A 19868-nucleotide genomic window follows, 5' to 3' on the forward strand; every position below is an offset into this window, starting at 1 on the left:
ATTCATGATTGACTGTAGGTCTTGGTGTTTAGGTAGTGACCATTTAAATCAGAGAGAGGTATTTTAGGTTTAAACACCAAATTATAATGTATACAGCTAGAAAAACATTTGAAATAAAAATGCACATGGTTCCTTTAAACACTCCATTGTTTTTTTTTTCCAACTAGTATGTCATACAGGTGTACCAGCACAATAGCGCAGTTGGCTTTTCCGCAACTTTTCACTAACCATAACTCACCAAAAACCTGATATTGATCATTTGGGTAGTGACTGCATGTTTTCTTTGGAATTTATATTACATTAGCATCTAGATCCAGTATGGCGGCAACTGGGGTGTCTGGAAAAAATTTGGAAACTGAACTGGCTTACTGTTTAGAATTTGTCAAAAGGAAACAGGAAACAATTCAACTTCAGGTGGAGGTTCCAAAATCCGTGTATCATTCGTTCATTCGTTTTTCAATATAAAACCAAAAATAAGAAAACGAAAAACAACTGTTCTCTTCATTATTTGTCTCCAAAACCAAAATGAAAAAACGGATAATGATTTGTTTTTTTAGTTTTTGATTTTGTGTTTAAATGAAAAATGGAAAAAAAGGATAACGGCCGTTTCCCGTTTATGTGACTTCTGTGACTGCGATGCCAGACTTTTGTACCGTGTACGGATGGGACCAGACCGGAACAACATCGGGACTGAGACAGGGACCAGACCGAGACCGAGACCATTCCGGGACCAGACCGAGACAGAGATCAGACCGGGACCAAAGCGGGACTGAGACCGAAACCAGACCAGAACCAGGCCGGGATCAGACCGGGACCAGGCCGGGACCAGACCAGGACCAGACCGGAGGATCAGAACCCACGGCAGGGCCGGAGCTCGAAGCTGAGCCTCGGACCCCGCAGAGGCTTGGAGTCAAAGCTCGGAGTCCGCTCTGGTCCCGGACCTGGTTCAGTCCTGGTTCAGTCCGTATGCGGTGCAAAATTCCGACATCGCAGTCACGGAAGACATGTAAACGGGAAACGGCCATTATTCATTTTTTCCATTTTTCATTTAAACACAAAATCGAAAACTGAAAAAAAAAACGAATCATTATCGTTTTTTGTTTTTTTTTCATTTTGGTTTTAGAGACAAATAATGAAGAAAATAGTAGTTTTTACTTTTGGTTTTATATTGAAAAACGAATGAACGAATGATACATGGATTTTCCAGTACTACATAGTACGGCATTAAACTTATCCATCCACTGGAGAGAAGCAGGTGGTATCCTCTATATCCCGTTTAATGCCCTACTGTGGAATATTTTCTGTGAAGCAAAGGGAGACAGTTAGAAAAGTGTTCTGAAAGATGTCACAGTACACCACCGGCTCCCCTCCTCCTCGTCGCCACGGTTACAAGCTGCTGTGGCCGTGATTGGTTCTTACATGCTACATTGACGGGAGAAATGATTTGTGTGAACGCATGGTGCCGGACGTGACATTTAGTTCAGAATCATATAAACACTCATACGTACGCCCCGCATAGTAACAGCAACAGACTCATCACTTCATCATTCCAACCACAGTCCAATCAACCGCTGACCTTACACGCGCAATATGACACGCTCTCTTTGTCCCATATTGACTGTAACCATTAGTAACACTCTGCTCCAGCCTCTCTCCACCCCCCCCCACTCACACACACACACATACACTCATATGTAGATGCATGTTGTGTTTACAAGCTTTTGGAGACATCACGCTGACTTGCATTCATTTTGTTTCAGACGTCAGGCTAATAATAGATAATGTGAGGACCAGCCTGAAAAGTCAATGTGTCTCCGTCAGAAGTGTTAATCTGTGGAACAAACGAAACATTAAAAGGCTCTAAAAACAATTTACACATTACACAAAATGTATAGGTGGGTTCTACTGTATAAAGACCAGAATTACTGTATTTTCTGGACTATAAATCGCACTGAAGTATAAATCACAGCAGCCAAAAAAGGCATAATGAAGAAAAAAAAACATATAAGTCGCATTTGGACTATAAGTTACATTTTTGGGGGGATATTTTATAACATCAGAGACCAAGAACAGACATTTAATTTTAAAAGTCAACTTCTAGTAATAACAATAGAACAGACTGTTAACGTCACATATGAACAGTTCTTCAGATAAACTATAACATAAACAACAGAACAGAACAAGTTTACCAAACTCTCCATCTCACTCCAAATCACTAAATCCATTCAATTCTTCATCCTCTGTGTCACTTCTGAGCAACTCTGCCAACTCCAGCTAAATCTGCCTTTTACCCACGATTAGCTTTTGTTTTCTTCATTGCATTTAGAGTATCTTCTGCTTTTCGCCCCAGTCCCTCTCAAGTTTCTCGCTCAATCCGAACTTTCTTTCTGCTGCTTGATTACCGTTTTCGGCTCCTCATTTCTCTACCTGCATCTTTTAATCTGCAGAATATGATTAACAGTTTATTACCGTGTGATAAATTAAGTTATGATGCTAAAATAACATTAATGAGTGGGATACGTCTTAATGACCCATATGTGTTAAATGCAGGTGAGTGCGTAAATGACGAGAAGAAATGTCTCAAACTTCAGCAGTCGCACATCCACTTATACCTAATCGATATGCCTAGCCCCGCCCCCTGGGAAACCCTGAAAGCCACTGAAATCCCACAAGACACTGACATGACACAGACAGGACAGAGGCTCTTTCTGCAGGAGACATGCACAGTAGAATGAAGTAACAGTGGCCTAGGAGTAATAGTAGTAGCAGATATTGACACACAAGACTAGAGCCTCTTGTGGCTGTCAGTGTGAAAATAACGAACATGTGAAATTATATATTTTAATACATCGCACATGGATAGGACCACCATGAAAAAAAGTGCAACTTATAGTCTGAAAAATACAGTATAGGGAAATATAGAGAAATACAATAAATCATATAGAGTAGTTTACCTTCTGGATCTTACAGATTAACTACAACCATCAATTATACAAAGTACCTGTGTATGTGTATGTGTATAATAATATGTATGAATACTAATGTGTACATGGATGAGTGTGTTTTTGTGCAAGAGCATTGATGTGTAAAGGATTGTGTGTCTGTATTTGTGTATGTGTGTATACCAAAAGAATTAACTAGGTATTCTTTTCTGCACTCATAAAAGATTTTTTTTTTTTCTTTTTTTTTCTTTTTTTAACAGATTTTCTGCCATCTTGCCATCTCATTCCATATGTTAATATGGTTTCACAAAATAAGTGTTAAACTTCAACCTAAACCTCTTCATTCTGTAGAATAACTTTAGTGCTTACGTAATTTCTGTGTTAAAACATTGTAATATGATTGATGATTATGTTAATTGACCAAAGATTTAACTAAGTAACTTATCCCAATCTTAAAGGTCCTATTATTACGCAAAATTAACTTGTGAATTTTAATCCACGTTCAGATGTTGTTATCTGATCAAAAACATATCTGGAGTTGTGTTTTGTTTCATTCACACATGTTTGAGTAACACTTTATTATTAGTCTGTCTGCATCTGCAAAGCTCAAAATGCTCTGTTAAAAATACATGGAGAGCTTCCTGTATTACCACATGACATCACAAGGTGGACCAGAGTGATTTCTGTTTGAAAGAAGAACCTAAGAGTCTAAATCTGCCGGGTTTGTGTGTTAAATGTGTGAATGAAACAAAACACAACAACTCCAGGTCTGTTTGTGATGAGAAAACTACATTAGAACATAGATCAAAAAAATAGCGTAATATGGACCCTTTAATAGTCACTACTTGCCTAACCTTAACTTAAACTCTAAAATTAACTTGTATCTGATCTTAAAAAACACCCAGAGCAAGACAGGCAAAGCGTTAGTTTCCTCGATCCATATAACATTTGAATTAAAAACTACAAATTCACTATTGATTTCATGAAAAGGAATTGCACAGACTTGTAATCAGTGCACTTCAACAGCCCAATTTCTCCCTGTCTGATCTCCAAACCATATGTTTTATTTACAGAGAGTTCGCTGAAGATCTCTCCATTAAAAAGACCCAAGCTGCTCACTGACATTTAGACATGACTGAATCTCCATTTCAGTTCAGATGTGAATAATTGCCCCGCTCTACTGTGCACCATATTGCAGATCTAATAAAGAGTTTACATCGCGGGGAATTGATTTTGTCCCTTTAAAATGCATAGGACAGGTTTTTCTAATCATTACTTGTGTGGGTGGGATAGTAAGCGACCTGGGGTAAATACTTCTCACAGTTTTACATTAGTTAAGTGGCAGGCTATGGAAAAAAAGGTTGAAAAGAAAAGTGAAAATACATGGACTGTAAGTGTGATGTCACTTCTGGGTCCAAGGTGCATCACCTGAATGAAAATAAAGTTAACAGCACTCGTTTTTTTTAGCAGTGACGCCCGTTAAAAAGAGATTGCCGTCATTTTAAAAAGTGTACAAGTTTGAGGTAATAAACTCGGATAAACTAACATTAGCGGTGATGGACAGTTAGTGAGACATAACCTACACCAGGGGTCTCCAACCTGTAGCTCGGGAGTTATCAGTAGCTCCTCACCTCCTTCCAAGTACCTCGCCAAGGGATTTATGCATTAGAGATAATGGGCTGAATAAGTCAAATTTGATTGATTAAATTCCTCTTTCCTTTGTAAATGTATTTTGTTTATGCCTAAATTTGTACACTGATAATTGGATAATGAGTTATGTTTTATAGGCATCTAACTCTACCTCATCTTCGGCGTACCATGGCTCTTATATTTAAAACATTTCTGGCGACCCCAAAAATGAGTAGCTCTCTGGCATTTTCTTTTTTTACAAAAAGTAGCTCACAAAAGGAAAAAGATTGGAGACCCATGGCCTACACACTGGTAATCCTATTGTATGACAGATTATTACTATATCAGAGTCCTGTATGGGAAATAGTTGCTGAAATGGGTGGGTTTTAATGTTCTGGAATTTTACTGGTGGGTGTGAGGACGGGTAGTAATTACACATGGGCGGGTCAGGACTAAATCGGGACTAAACCAGGACGAATCTTGGACTTAAGAGAGAGAACGAAACCCAAGCCCGCGGAGCAGAGTGTCCTCAAAGCACGATTGGGCAACAGCTGCACTTACCTCCGTGTGGCATGGAGCTCTGCGCTGGTACAAACACCTGCGGTCACCCGTCAAACTACGCAGGCTCACCTCCGGGCCTGTTCAGACAGTGAATCCTGGTTCAGTTCTGGTTTAGTCTTGGTTCAGTGGTGTGCTTCTTCTATTCAGTAAATAAAGCCTGTGAAGTGATGACAGTCGAGTCTCGGTTGTGAATTTGTGTTCGTACTGAAGAAAGCGAAACCGTTTAATTTAATTTCGTGATTGTAATTCTCGAAGTCGCAACTTTTTTATTCACATTCTGATGGATGCTTCAGTTAGAATGCTTTTCATTTGTGTTTGATTTATCACGGGCACGGGCGGTTAACAGGTGGAATGTTAACAGGTCCGGGCAGGTGCAGGTTTAACTTTAATATAATCACGGGTTAACGGGCGGGTGCGGGTCTCCAAAAATGGACCCATGCAGGACTCTGTACTATATTATTTACATATTTGCTACAATATGTGTAACATCAGCACATGCCCATATGTTTACCCATGCAATTAACACCAAAACTTCCATCCAAAATGTGCACACATAACACTTTTTCTGGCCATTTAAACATGCATTTAACATAGGGTGACCAGATTGGGGTTATCAAAAAAGATGACACCGGGTTCGAGGGCAAAATCCTTGGCGATGTTTATGCTTTGTAAGCGGTACTTTCTGATGGGTGCTTGGATTTAACATTGCAAATGTTTCATATTATGTATATCAGGGGTCTGAGGTTTTCAAAAGGAGAATTTTACTGTATTTCATTGGATTTTAGAGCTCAACTAAGCCATAACTCAGTAATATAAGATAAAGTAGCCTGTATGTATTTTTTCATGGGTTATTATTCAGTGTCTATGTCCCTTGTCCTCTGCTCCGATAAGAACCCTGCTCTTGTCTCATCTCACAGACAGGAGGCTTTAGTCTGTGATTCAGAGCAAGACAAACACTACAGACTTTAGCCTTTATCAGGACGTGTAATGTGTGTGTGTCAGGGTTACGTGCATCTGAGTTTGCCATGCTTCAGACTTTTCCATCTGGGATTTATGATTGTATCTCCACTTATATGAGGTCAGTTTTCATCAAATAAGAAGTGGTGTAGAGTTTGACACATGAAGAACTGCGTCATGTTCATCCAACCAAGGACGTAGGTTTGGTCTCAGCTTTGGTGGGGACATTATCAGCTTCCTCCCCCATATGTTTTATGGATCCTTTCTAAAAACACACAGAGTCTAAGTGAGAGCTGGTTTCATTTTTCAGTTCAAAATGTACAGTTTGTGTCCATTGTCCTTCTAAGATGATTGTTTAGTGGATAACAGTGATGTAGAAGTTTGTAGCAGATTTCTCTTTGCTTGTTGGTGATGAGATATTTGTGAGGTCATGTCCGTACATTTTTCCACGGAATATTGTCAGTAGGGCTCTGTTTGGGAGATGCACTTGTGGCAATAGTCACTCTTTTTCCACCGCAACTCATTATAAGACAAGTTTAACTGAAGATGAAGTCAAGTAAGTTCCTTTTGAGAAGTTTTTCAAAGTTTCTTCACTGACGCCTGCTCAAGCCGACTTCAGGTGCGGCCCTGTCCTGCCGCTTCCCCAGTTTAGACTCCTGGCACCACTAATGACATCACTCTGTTGCAGCCAGTGAAATAACAGCAGGGGTAACCCTGTCGTCATATTACTGAATACATCTCAGAATATCGGAATAAATTTGTATTTTTGTTTATTAAAATAAAATGTCAAATATTGGGAGTATTTTGTCTTCCCCAAACATTGGTTGTGACGTGTCCCCACCGTCCCTGTGCAAACCTACACCCTTGTATCCAACCTCTCCACAGAAGGTAATATGCCTTCATAATAAATTAATAAATGTAGGTGCATTTTCTGATCAAAGGTGTGGTCTATGCCTTCGCTGTGAGAGCGCATGAGAGCGACAAGGGGAAAGGCAGAGTTTAGACACAAGGTACTGGAGAAGTGTCGGTGATTGTGTCCATGGAAGTGTAAGATGATCTTATAGATCCATGATTGTATCTGATCACATGAGTCAAGACTGTTCCACTCAAAACACTCAAAAAAAGAGTCAAAACCTGACATTTTGGCATAATTTAGAAATTCCTCCCAGATGTTTTTTTGGGTTTCAAAAGGAGGACATGTACAGAAAAAAGAGGATACTAAAAAAATAAACGTGTTTTTTTAATTAATCTAATCCCAATTATAGTGTAATTTTTTGCCCTTGTTTACTGTATGGTGGCTTGGTTACAGACGCTTTTTACTGTCCAAGAATCAGGAAGTGCACATTAGCATACTAGTTGCTTTTAGCTTTACCGTCACAGCAAAACTCTGCGCTGGTCTCTGAAAGCTGCGAAAAATGCTCATAAACTTATCTTGGTGAATAATTAAGATGCTCAGAATAAATACAGTGAGTGAACTGCTTCTGTTTTTCACATTTTTAAAAGAAATCGGATACTGCGCCTTTAAGGAAGTGTGTGTACAGATTTGAGTCCTCACAGTGTGCCCACAGACCCACAAACAGATAGAGTATAATCAGATTGAGTGCGTTGTATAATCCACGCTGCTCGATGGGCTCCAGCTCTGCGTTTGAAGTCAGTTCCACTCCTTCACCTGCGCAGCTCACGGACACGCCGATCCTACGCTCAAAAGGTTCAAACGAAACACACAAGCTAAGAGGCCTACTTCCCAAATAAAGGAGCAGGAAGATCACACACGCTGGACTGGACGCTTCAGGATTTCATATTTTGAGACGGAAATGGGGGAGTGCTAATGTTAATATAGTAGAACTTGATGATAATTGATACTACGCAGTGACATCGCGCTGGGGGTGTTCTCCTTGTGTGTGTATGGCAGAATGATAAGAAGTTACCATGGTGATACAATGCACATATTTGCAAACACTAACAAATGTGTTTTAAGATAGCCTGAAAACACAAGAGAAAATACAAAAAGGATTTTCAGAAGCCTGTGATCAGTCTGAGTGTTCGTGGTCCTGTTTAGGAGTTTGATTTTCAACAAAAAGGACTTTCTTGAACCACTCCTTCTATTTGAGTAATATGTAACCCAGGTGACAAAACAGGGATATCAAACTCAAATTCACAGAGGCCAAAATTAAAAACTGGGACCAAGTTGTGAGCCAAAATAAATATTTATTGAAAAATTTCAACAACACCTGCATGGTTTCTCCTCTTTCGAGATATGTAATGGGGTTCAGTCAAGTGGTAACGGAGGGAAACGGGCAGATTTTTGACATTCAAATGTCTCTTATTCAGAAACTAGAGGGACTATTGAAATAAGTAAAGTATCAGAATGTAGGAAAGAGTTACACTCCAACAGGGTCAAGTTAAACCTGTGATATTCTTTCAAGTTCAAGACAAAAAATTTAAAAACTCATGTCGGTAACGGAGGGAATGAAATATGCAGCACTTTTTGGGCAATAAATCCAAACAGTGATAACTCTTGGTTCTCACTTCCATATCCTTAACAAACTGGTTTGAATATTTGCTTCATATAGTTTTCTACCATATGGTACAAGATTAGGTTGAAAAACCTCTTACTTTTTGACTCATGAGATTTTTTATTAAGAAAGGTCATGGTAACGGAGGGAAAAGTAACGGAGGGAAAATTGTGCAAACAAGTAGAAGGTGCAGGATTTTACATCATTTGTCGCTTTTTTCTTCTGAAAACTTTAATATTACTTCAAAATGAAAGGAAATTATTTCTATAAAATATGTCAGTCCTTCCAAGCAAATTTTTATCATTTTAAATACTTTATTTTGTTTTTTTAATCATGTACCTTCATCAACAGTTCAAAGATGGAATAACACAAGATATGATGAAATACATCCATTTATTGACATGATTTGCAGGTCTTTGAAATTTGGGAAATAATTTTTGTTCCATGTTTCATACATGGTCTGTTTAAAACATATGGAACTTTAGAACCAAAAATGGTACAGAAAAAAGGTCAACAGTTTCATAAACTAGAGTACATATGTATCTGTTCAATACATTTTTATATCAGATGAATTAACTTGAATTTTTGGCCTTGTTGTTTACTTCTGCTTGACCGGGCCCAATGTTAAACCTTTTCTTATTAAAATAAATATTTAATAATAGTTTTGCTTAAACACTGAATCCAGAACAAGCAGAATATAAAATAATAACAACATTTTAAATAAATAATCTCTCTATCTGTTGCTGGCGGGACAACTCTAATACATGTATGATATTATATCGCTGGCCTGAGTTTGACATATCTGGTGTAAAACGTATGCCTTTCTCTTTATCCCTGTCTCTTACTATTGCGTCACAAGATCACTTGGGCCAGTTAAGCAAATCATAGTTATGCTCTCGGTCACGTCACACGGTCATGCGGTACCATGCAAGTCCTGTAAGGTTATTATGCCGCTGTGATTCAGTCTGAGTTAGGAGCTGTTGGGAGCTGGTTGAGAGTCGAGCTGAAGGAGCCTTCTGTCTCATCCCAAACTGAGTTAAAGGGCTTGTATGCAAGGCATAGGCCATGAAAACTGATCACGTTCCAACTCTTTGATGACGAGCTGTAGGAGCAGGCCTCAAGCCCACAGAGCCTACCTGAGTACCTGAGTACCTACCTGAGAGTTGCACCTCTCCTGCCAGGCCAGTAGGGGGCTCTTTGCAGCCCTCAAAACTCTCCCAACACACACCCACATGCCCACTGACTGCTGACTTTCACACATTCCCCTCACAGACTCTTGGTGCACTTTACCTCCCTCTGGATTAACGGTCAAACCCAGACGTGGGTCTTAATGAACTGTGTGTGGGCTGGGTCAATGTTTCAGTGTTGCTGATTGCACTAACTATTGCTGAACTCTCGGTATGTGTTGTGCACTCAGATACTGCCTTTATTATTGCTGGACTCTCAATATATTTTGCACTCAGTTATTCACTGTTGTGCCATAACTGATACTGAAATTGAAACTGTTGTATATTACTGAATCAGTCGGTCTGAACTGTCTGTGTTATTTGTTTGTATGTCATTTACAATCATATAATACATGGGACCAAACCAAAAGCAAAGTCTTCTACAACTTCTGACACAGGTGTTACAATATTATTTTGAAGTAACATTATTCTTATTTGAGGGCAATTTTTGGTTACTCTACCTACCTCTATTTATAAAGATAATTAGATATATTCTAAAACATTTGATGCCCTTCTGACCACCACCAATCTTTCACACACACACCACTTTTATACTAGGCAAATGGAGGTGAAGTGACTTGCCTAAAAACACAACAACAGACCTTGAACAAACTGCTCTAGCCACTGTCGCAACTGTTTATTGAAGATATAACAATTTTATTTTATTTTTTTTAAAGGGACAGTTTGGAATTTTGGACATAGGGCCTTATTTCCTAGTGAGACAGAGTGTTGGAGACGTGTGGAGACACTTTTTAAAATATTCCATCCAGTCCTTGTATTTGCAGAGGTCACTGGTGCTAGGCTAGTGCATGTCAATGGCCATAGTTATCCTGCCACTAAAAACAGTCTTACCCACTCCACAAAACACCCGAAACAAATCTATTATTACACCAGACTGTCCATGTAAATGTCTGTGTTGATGTGTTGATGTCTGTATTGGCAGATTAACTAAGGCCATTTACATGCACTAGTCTAGCACCAGCGACCTTTGCAAATACTGGATGGATTTTTTAAAAAAAAGTGTCTCCACATGTCTCCCACGCTCTGGCTCACTTAAAAGGTTCTATATTACCGTATTTTCTGCACCATAGGGCAAGATCAAATGCCTCCAACCTCATCAAAAACCACAATCCAGAGCGCCCTATACACAAATCCACTCGGGTGTCCCAGCACGACTTCAGTAAACTACAAAGCCACACCACCCGCAGCGCACGCAAACACACACGGAGCAGACAGCGAAAAACACCCACAGACACACTCATCACTCCACGCCGACAAGGAACGGAACGGAGGAACGAACCAAAAAAACGAGTGCAATGTGCCACTTCTAGACACAACTGAACAACTGAGTCACTGCGAACACGCCGACAATCCGTTGGTCCCAGACAGCACCCTCCCTACACGCCACAACTGAACAAAGCCCAGAGTCACCGTGAACGCCACAAACAAAGTCCCACTGACCCATCCAACTGTTGTGTTTCATATAAAGTCCAGTGTGGTTTATTTGTGAAAAAAAGTTTGAAAATAAACCATTCAATGACCTTATAATCCAAAGTGCCTAATAGTGTGGAAAATACAGTACACAAAATTGACCCCAGACTTTAAGGCAGGTTATAATGTTGTTCCCTTCTCAAAAACATGCCTGGTGTTGTGTTGTGTTGTGTTTCATTTCATTGGCACATGTTAACCCTTTGAGTAACCCTTTATTATTAGTCTGTCCAGATCCCCAAAGCTCAAAATGCTCCGTTTCATCTTGTCATGAAGTGGCAGTTTTCAAATTAACAGCTCCTTTTTACCTTTAGTTCAGTAGAGATCAACAATTCTAGGGCTGAAATCATCCAAATGATTCTAGTGTAGGTGTATGTTACATACTAGTCAGGTCAAATTTCACCCATTTTTACATTCAAGAGTAGTAAAAATTTGCCTGATTCATCAGCCAGTTTCACTTTGTAGAAACCGTCTGACCTCACAGCATTAGGATTCGTTCGCTCGACGGTAGGTGGGTACTTTTTTTATTTAACCAATCTCTGCTATTTGGTCGTGGCGTATGTAATGCGACGCTAACAGGGAATCATTTTAGGGAATCTTGAAACTGTGAAACTGTACAGACCATGTTTGTGTGTATTTTTTTATGGGACAGTGGCGACAGAGTTTAAGAGGTCACTGTTTTGAGATTCCCCCGGATCCCAGAATTCGACACCTGTTGGTTTTTGAAGAGGCATGGGGCGGAGAGGTTTTTTCTTCTAAGTTTGCTTTCACTCGGGACACCACAGTTGTCTCTTACGTGCAAAAGAAGAACAAGAAAATATGAAAAATATGTTCATCCTGCTCCTTGAAAGTGTATAGAGACTTACTACGAGGAAATTCTTGGTCCGGGTCAAAGTAAACCCAAACCATACTGTGAAGGCTTCAGAAATGAACAGTTTGTAAAGGTTAAAAGAATAACTGCAGGGTATGTGTCTTAAACATTTGTGAATGAACTCCAACTCTAGGTCTGTTTGTGGTGAGGAAACAACATTACAGTATAACATAAATCAGAGAATAGCATAATATGAGCCTTTTAACAGATTATTTCAACTGCACTTTCTTTTGCCACTGGCTCTTACTCTTATCTGCTACTGTCAGGGGCACATTTAGTTTAGTATATAGTTTTCTTACTTCTTAATTTTCACATTTAAACTAAAACTGCTCACATTTTTGAACTTTTTATGACTAATTCAACCATGGCAAATGAAAGATCCAAAGTGCAGAGATTAAGGTGCTTGTGATGGATTTGTAAAATGCCTTTCTGAAGGTTGCAGTGCTTTCCAATGAGTCAACAGGCCGTGAATAGTACTTTATGAAATATTAAAGTGCTTTCCCAGATGTTATATGAGAACCTTGATAGAATGAGCCATCTCTTTGTTGGAGTGGATAAAGGTGCATTACATTAGGCTCTGTGTACTGAAAGTAATACAGTCGATAAATAGTCTTGAGGTAAAGTCCTGATAGTCCTGACCAAGTTTAGCTCCAGATGGGTCCTCAGGCGTGGTAAGGCGGCACCCACTGCTGTTAAGAGTGGTCCTAGTTCCAAAGAAGGATGGGTCAAATGCAAAGTAGGGATCATTTAAAAAATATCTTAAACCTTAGAGCCGCTGTATCTGATTTTGTTGTCTTAAAAACGTGAAAAAAACAGTTATAACTGCATTTATAAGCTCTTTTCGCAACTTTCAGAGACCAAAGCAGCATTTTTTTTTATCATTAATGCAACAACTAGCATGCAACTGTACACTTCCTGGTTCTAAGTCAGAAACAAAACAGTAACAAAAATAGTGATATGTACATGAACATATTTGGGTTCTGGTGCTCAAAAGCAGTAGGATGAAGTTTAAAAAACTTATAGAGCCCTACCCCTATTGTTTTTTTTGTTATATATATATATATATATATATATATATATATATATATATATATATATATATATATATATATATATATATATATATATATATATATATATATATACATGTATGTGTATATATATAATCACCTTTGGAGTGCTTACCTGTCATTTCCAAAAATATACCCACATATGTACAAAAATATATCCACACATACATACATACATATACATGTACACCCATGTACATACATACATACATACATATATGCATCATAGATATAAAGTACATATACTCAATATAAATGTTTATACACATATGCATAACACACATATACATACATGCAGAAACATATTTTCGTTTATGGTCGTACAAACTAATAATAATGTTATCGTAGGCACAAAGTTTATCGTTTATGATCGTATAAAATAAACAGTAATGAGAATGAAAAATTTAAGGATTTTTGTTTTCATTTATGGTCGTACAAACTAATAATAGTAATGAAGAAGGTATAAAAGTTTATCGTTTATGATTGTTCAAAATAAACAGTAATGAGATTTTTTTTTTAAATAAACTCAAAAAAAAAAAGTAAGGATTTTTGTTGTTTCTAGTCGGACAACCTAATATTAATGATAAAGAGGGCACGAAATGTATTGTTTATGATCATACCAAGATAAAAAGTAAAAAAGTTAAAGAAAAGCAAGTGTTACAATATTCACTACCGGTCAAAAGTTTTAGAACACCACACTTTTTAAAAATTTTTAGGTAGTTTTGGCAGAGCTTGGACTTGTGTTTTGTATCTTTTATCTTTTTTTTTTTTTTTTATCCTCTGGCTGTTCAGTTCTTACCTTTGTACCATTTCAAGCTCTTCATTGGACTTGCATGACTTGAATTCCAATAAATAGCTGGAAAAATCTGGATGTTCTAAAACTTTTGACCAATAGTGTATCTGCACTGGGGCAAGACACATTTTGCTCAAATAGATGGGGAAAAATTTGGTATAGAGCTTTTAATCTTTAGACTCGTTACATTAATGGGAATATTCAAATTCAATTTTTATAACAGACCATTGGTTTTAGGAACTGATACAATCTGAAGGACAGACTCATGTGAGGATCATTCTGCTTTCTGTTTGGATAATCATCTAGAGACACGTCATTATAACAAAAACAACTTCTCCATCATGTCCAATGTTTCTGTAATGAAGCTCTAGCTCCTTGTGGTAAGTGCGGTGAGAGTGCGGTTATAGACAGGAGCCTGTGTGGAGATGAGTGGAGATGTGAGCAGACACGAGGAGATGTGAGCAGACACGAGGAGATGTGAGCAGACACGAGGAGATGTGAGCAGACACGAGGAGATGTGAGCAGACACGAGGAGATGTGAGCAGACACGAGGAGATGTGAGCAGAGTATCTGTCGCTGTGACTCAGTGACAGCTCTGTGCACTGGTGTGAAGGAACATGGAGATGAGATGAGATGCTGAGCAAAATCCACCTCATCAAGTTTTTAGATAAAGTTTCTTCTTCATAAACAGACCTGCAGTTGTGTTTAGTTTTATTTACTTCACTAGCAGAGGGTGTGGGATCTGGAGTGGAAAAGTCTAAATAAGACTAAAAGTTTAGGACCAGAGGAGGGTGTAGTGGACCTACTCTGTACTGTGGACTGACTTAAAAACATAGAAAATAACATTGGGCCTTGTTCATGAAACATTCTTACAAACAAATTTTTCCTTAAGGCCTTCTTACGAACTTTTTTGGCCTTCACAAAACTTTTTCTTAACTGAAGGTAAGAAGAAGTAAGAACAAATCCTATGGACAATCAGGAGCACTCATAAGAACAAAAATTGTACAGTTTTAGAATATTATTACTTTGATAATCCAACAAAAAATTCTAATTCCTCCATGATTGTAAGTGATATATTTTCTTAAATTATTTCCTATAAACATATGACTCTGTGATCCAATAACATTTATGAGTTGTTTTCTAGAGTCTCTCTATTGGGTGTAACAGATTTTCTCCAGGCTGCAGTGAGTCTCAGTCTGTCCCAGCCCCAGTGCCTCCATATGGGCCTCTGTCACAGCCCTGCACCTGGTCATCCACACTGGACTCAACACCAACATCACCCCCTAAAACCCCATGACCAGAACACACTCTTATGTACATCTACCCAGCCCCCTCCCTCGATATTTACCGCAGGTCCACGATCGCAGAAAGCAGCATAAATACAGCGAAAGTGCTTGCTTGTTTCAAAACATTCATGACTTAAATCTTTCTCTCTGAGTGTGTTCCTGTGAGTTTGGACATTTGAAATCACCGCTGAAGCTGTAAAGCAGTCATAGTCTGTAGAAGCTCCACCTGATCTCCTCGATCACTCTCCATCGCGCTTTCATGTGTCAGAATACTAAACCCACATTGGCCATATTTGGAAGTTCAGAGGGCGTTTCTAACCAAATACATGTTCATTTTCTGTGTAAATTAGATGTAAGTGATCGCAAAGGTGTCCATAGGTGGGTGTTTTTGTGGTTTTTGTTTTGTTTTGAGGTTTTTTTATGGGGGGTCACTTAAGAAGGAATTTTCAAGCTTAAGACCGCTTTGTGAATCCAGCTCGAAGCTCTCTCAGCATCTTTTAAAGTGAACAAGAAAAGATTCATGAGTGAGGCCCATTCTTTTGGTATTTTTTTGTGTATTAGAGGAAAGAACATTTGGTTAAAGGGTCTGTACCTGATTTCAAACCTTAAGACCTTAAGTCAGGAATATATTTTAGTTTGAATGTTTAGCTCCGCCCACTCAATCTCTCAAGATTAATTCTCGTGATAACTGTAAATTCACAAACTCATGAAAATCCATCTTGCGAGAGGGTTAGGCTCTCCAAACTGAACCATGTCTGACCTGAACTCTTGTTGTGTGTGTTTGCAGATCCTGGGCCTGGTCTTCTCCATGACCATGTTCTGCCAGGCCGTCAAAGTGGACACCTTCTACGCCTAGCGCTTAACCTCTGACCTCCGCCCTTCTCTTCTCCCCTTGCCCCTTGCTCCGCCCCCCTCCTCAGAGACTACGCTTCCCCTCAGAGACTCCTCCCCACAATGAAAAGTGACTCCTCCCCCCACCCCGAAAGTGACTCCGCCCCCCACGGTCACCTCTTCGCCCCTCGCCCCCCCTCCTTCGCTAACAGTCGACAAGCACAGTGTATTCGTGTCCCGCCTGAGTTGCATATGGTTTGTGTCCAACGCTACTTTTGTGATACATTTTTATGAAGCAGTATTATTCTTCTGATATTAATATGGACCTGTATAAACCAAGTGTAACCCTGTAGCATCAGCCAATGGGAGACAGGCAGAGCACACATGCAAAAGAGCCAGGATGTAACGGCTGCATTTAACGTTAGAACCGCCTCGTCATCATTTCACAATACTGCAGTTTGTCACAAGATTTTCCTGACCTGCTTTCTGATTTTCTGATCTTTGTTTGGGGCTGTCTCATTCCACAGTTCAACTGTTTCAAATTGTAAATGTGGGTTAAACCAATCTGAATTCAGAACATTAAAGTATTTTGAATAAAGTTGACAATTTATGAGTATTTACTGGGTCAGTCCATATGAAATCAGCTGTCCTTTCCTATGAGCTATCTCAGATTTGGCTGAAGAAAATGCAAAAAATTTCAAAAATCACCAAATGAAAGAATCTCAAATTTTAGCTCAATCCCTTGAGTAGTTCCTGAGTTGTGGCCCGTTGAAATTTTGGGGCCATGCTCACTTTTTCGGAAGCCTTAATTTATAATCATGTTTGAGAGACGAGGAGAAAATTCAGTTTGTCGACTGGACAAAAGTTAGTTTGGTTGAAGATGTTTCGCAGCTCATCCAAGCTGCTTCTTCAGTTCTGAAGAAACAAACTGAATTTTCTCCTCATGGATTCTACCTGGACAACTGAGGGATTCTTCACACATCTCGAGAATGTTTCAGAGACCATAACTTCATAAAAAATAGATCTAGGAAGCTGAAAATTTGTTTTATTGTAGAGTCTTGGTCCTAGATTCTGAATATTTGATTGCTGTCAGTTGTCAGACTGGTCCTTGCAGCCAAGCGCTTTACTGTGCCACCAAATCCATCACAAACAATGTACTACAAATAATCTCCAATTGTCTCCCCTTATAACAAGCAAAGTAGTTTAAGTCTATTAAAGGTATATGAACCTGGAAAAGTACCTAAGCTCCACCAAAAATGACCTGTGAGAGCTTTTCCGCTTGAAATGAAGGAAGTTAATAGTAGAAGTTTTTATTACTTTAAACTAATAAGAACATGCCAAAGTTCCTCTGGTAAAAAAGTGCCCGCATGGGGAACCGAGCGTCCAAAGAAGGGGCCAAAAAGATCACATTTTGTCTGTGACTATATTTGGGACTCTACACTCTACTACTCCACATGAAAGCTCAGAAAAGTGAGATTTGTGTCAGAAATGGTTATTCTCTCAAATATTCAGGTTCAACTGTTAGTTTATAAATATCTGCTTGGAGTAAATAGATCTTGGACCTCAAAAATTAAAAAAAAAAAAAAAAAGGCAACAAAATTTGAGATTTTGGTGGCCCACAGCTCTTCCTAGCTCTATTTTTATGAAGTTATGGTCTCTCAAACATGATTTTGATTCTTTCATTTGGCGATTTTAGAAATTTTTAGAATTTTCCAAATCTGAGATGGCTCATAGGGGAGATTCCTTGAAAATGGCTAATTTCATACAGACTGATATTATTTTCTACCAAAGAGAGAAAAAAATAAATAAAATCCAAGATAATTTAAAGGAACTGTATGTACCCTGCTCTTACTTTTAAAAAAGGTACTCATAACCTAACCTGGCCGGCCAGTGCCTTAACTCATAGATAAAAGACATATATAATTTTGTATATAGTCAGTAAACCAATATTTGTGTGTTATTAAATCCAAATCTTACATACAGTCCCTTTAATTGAAAATATATTTTGTCAGAACTATTCAAAGTAACCTTACAGTTTTGAATTCAGGTCATTTAATTGTCGGTTTTTCATTCGTTCTTCTTGTTCTTTTCTTTTCTCAGTCTTTTTTAACCTCTATAACAGCACTGCCACAGTCAAACAGCAATAGCAAATCTGCCATGACACTTTGTAATCTTGCAGAACTCCTGAGTTTTCCTTCTTAAATCCTATTTACGACTATTTATAATGATGCAAATTTAAACATTACGACGTAAGATTTGATAAGAGCATGTTAAAGGCTTAAATGGTTCATGCTTGAGTGACATTGCATTTTTCATTTAAAAAAATTGAATCTCGCCGTGTTTCCTTCTCTTACATCAGGCTGATTTGATGATAAATTTAAGTCTGAATTCTGAAAATCTGTGAAATCGTGTCCACATATCTGTTCTAATGAAACATACTTTTTACATGCATAAATGAAAAGAACCAGGGACATTGCCCGTTTGGAATATTCTTTTTGCAGAATGTAAATTTGAATATTAAATTTGTTTACTTACACATAACAAAGGAAGTGAGCACATTTTTCTTTTCTTTTCTTTGGCTTTAAAGTTTATTAAATGTAACACAGTTGAGTTTCTTCAAATTGGAATTGTTGCTTTAAGTTAGGTAAAAATGTCACGGGGATGGCAATGTCCTAATAAATTCATGCTTTATGTTGATGATTTATTTACTATTTAAGAAATGTTTCATGTGATTTAAAGGCCATGTACCTGATTTTTTTCTTATATATTTGAAGAAAATGTTTCTTGCTCCACCCATCCATCCATCTTCTTCCACTTATCCAGGGTTGTGTCACAAGGGCAATGATTAAGCTCCTCCTATCAAATTTGATAGGAATGATCAAATTTGTGTTCAAGTATTATTATTTGTAGTTATACATATTCCAGTTAGCATTGCATTTTTCTGCCTTTTAAACCTCCCACCCTTAAACTCCCTATTGATGGGCATCGACATACACACACATATACATATACATATATAATACATATATACAGCATCTAAATAAACACACATACCCACATACACATATTATAGTATATATGTTATATATACATACACATGTATATACACATTCATTCATTTTGAGCATTTGTATTCTGCATATTGATTCTTTACGGATCATTACAACAGCAAAGCTCATGCAGCCAGTAGGTGAGGGTAGGAATGTAGACTGATGGTAAATCGAGAGCTTTGCTTTTCGACTTCTTCACCATGGTTCAATACAGCGACCGCATCACTGCAGACACTGCAACGATCCACTTGTCAATCTCACGCTCCATCCTCCACTCACTCGTGAACAAGACCCTGAGATACTTGAACTCCTCCACTTGAGGCAGGGACTCTCCATTACCTGAAGAGAGTGCCACCTTTTTCTGGTCAAGAATCTTTTTCTGGTCAAGAATCATGGCCTTAGATTTAGAGAACTTGATCTTCATCCCAGCCGCTTCACACTCGGCTGCAAACCGCCCCAGTGCATGTTTTAGGTCCTGGTTTCATGAAGCCAACAGGACAACATCATCTACGGACAGCAGAGATGATACTGTGGTCCCCAAACCAGACCCTCTCCGGCCTCTGACTGCACCTACAAATTCTGTCCATGAATACAATGAACAGAACAGGTGACAAAGGGAAGCCCTGGTGGAGTCCAACATGCACTTGG

The 19868-nt window shown here is 38.6% G+C and overlaps 1 protein-coding gene across 1 annotated transcript in view; it reads left to right on the forward strand.

Annotated features, from left to right (window-relative positions):
* The window catches only part of tspan4a (tetraspanin 4a), a 649126-nt gene extending 632931 nt beyond the window's left edge, over nt 1-16195 (forward strand). Inside the window, exons 8-9 of the mRNA XM_055154781.1 lie at nt 5123-5136; nt 16127-16195. Of these exons, the coding sequence (XP_055010756.1) occupies nt 5123-5136; nt 16127-16195 (83 nt within the window). The remainder of the gene's footprint in view (nt 1-5122; nt 5137-16126) is intronic.
* Nucleotides 16196-19868: the final 3673 nt, after the last annotated feature.

The sequence above is a fragment of the Boleophthalmus pectinirostris genome, unplaced genomic scaffold, assembly GCF_026225935.1.
Source record: "Boleophthalmus pectinirostris isolate CB_2022bp ecotype Guang Dong unplaced genomic scaffold, ASM2622593v1 HiC_scaffold_19, whole genome shotgun sequence".
Taxonomy (NCBI): Eukaryota; Metazoa; Chordata; class Actinopteri; order Gobiiformes; family Gobiidae; genus Boleophthalmus; species Boleophthalmus pectinirostris.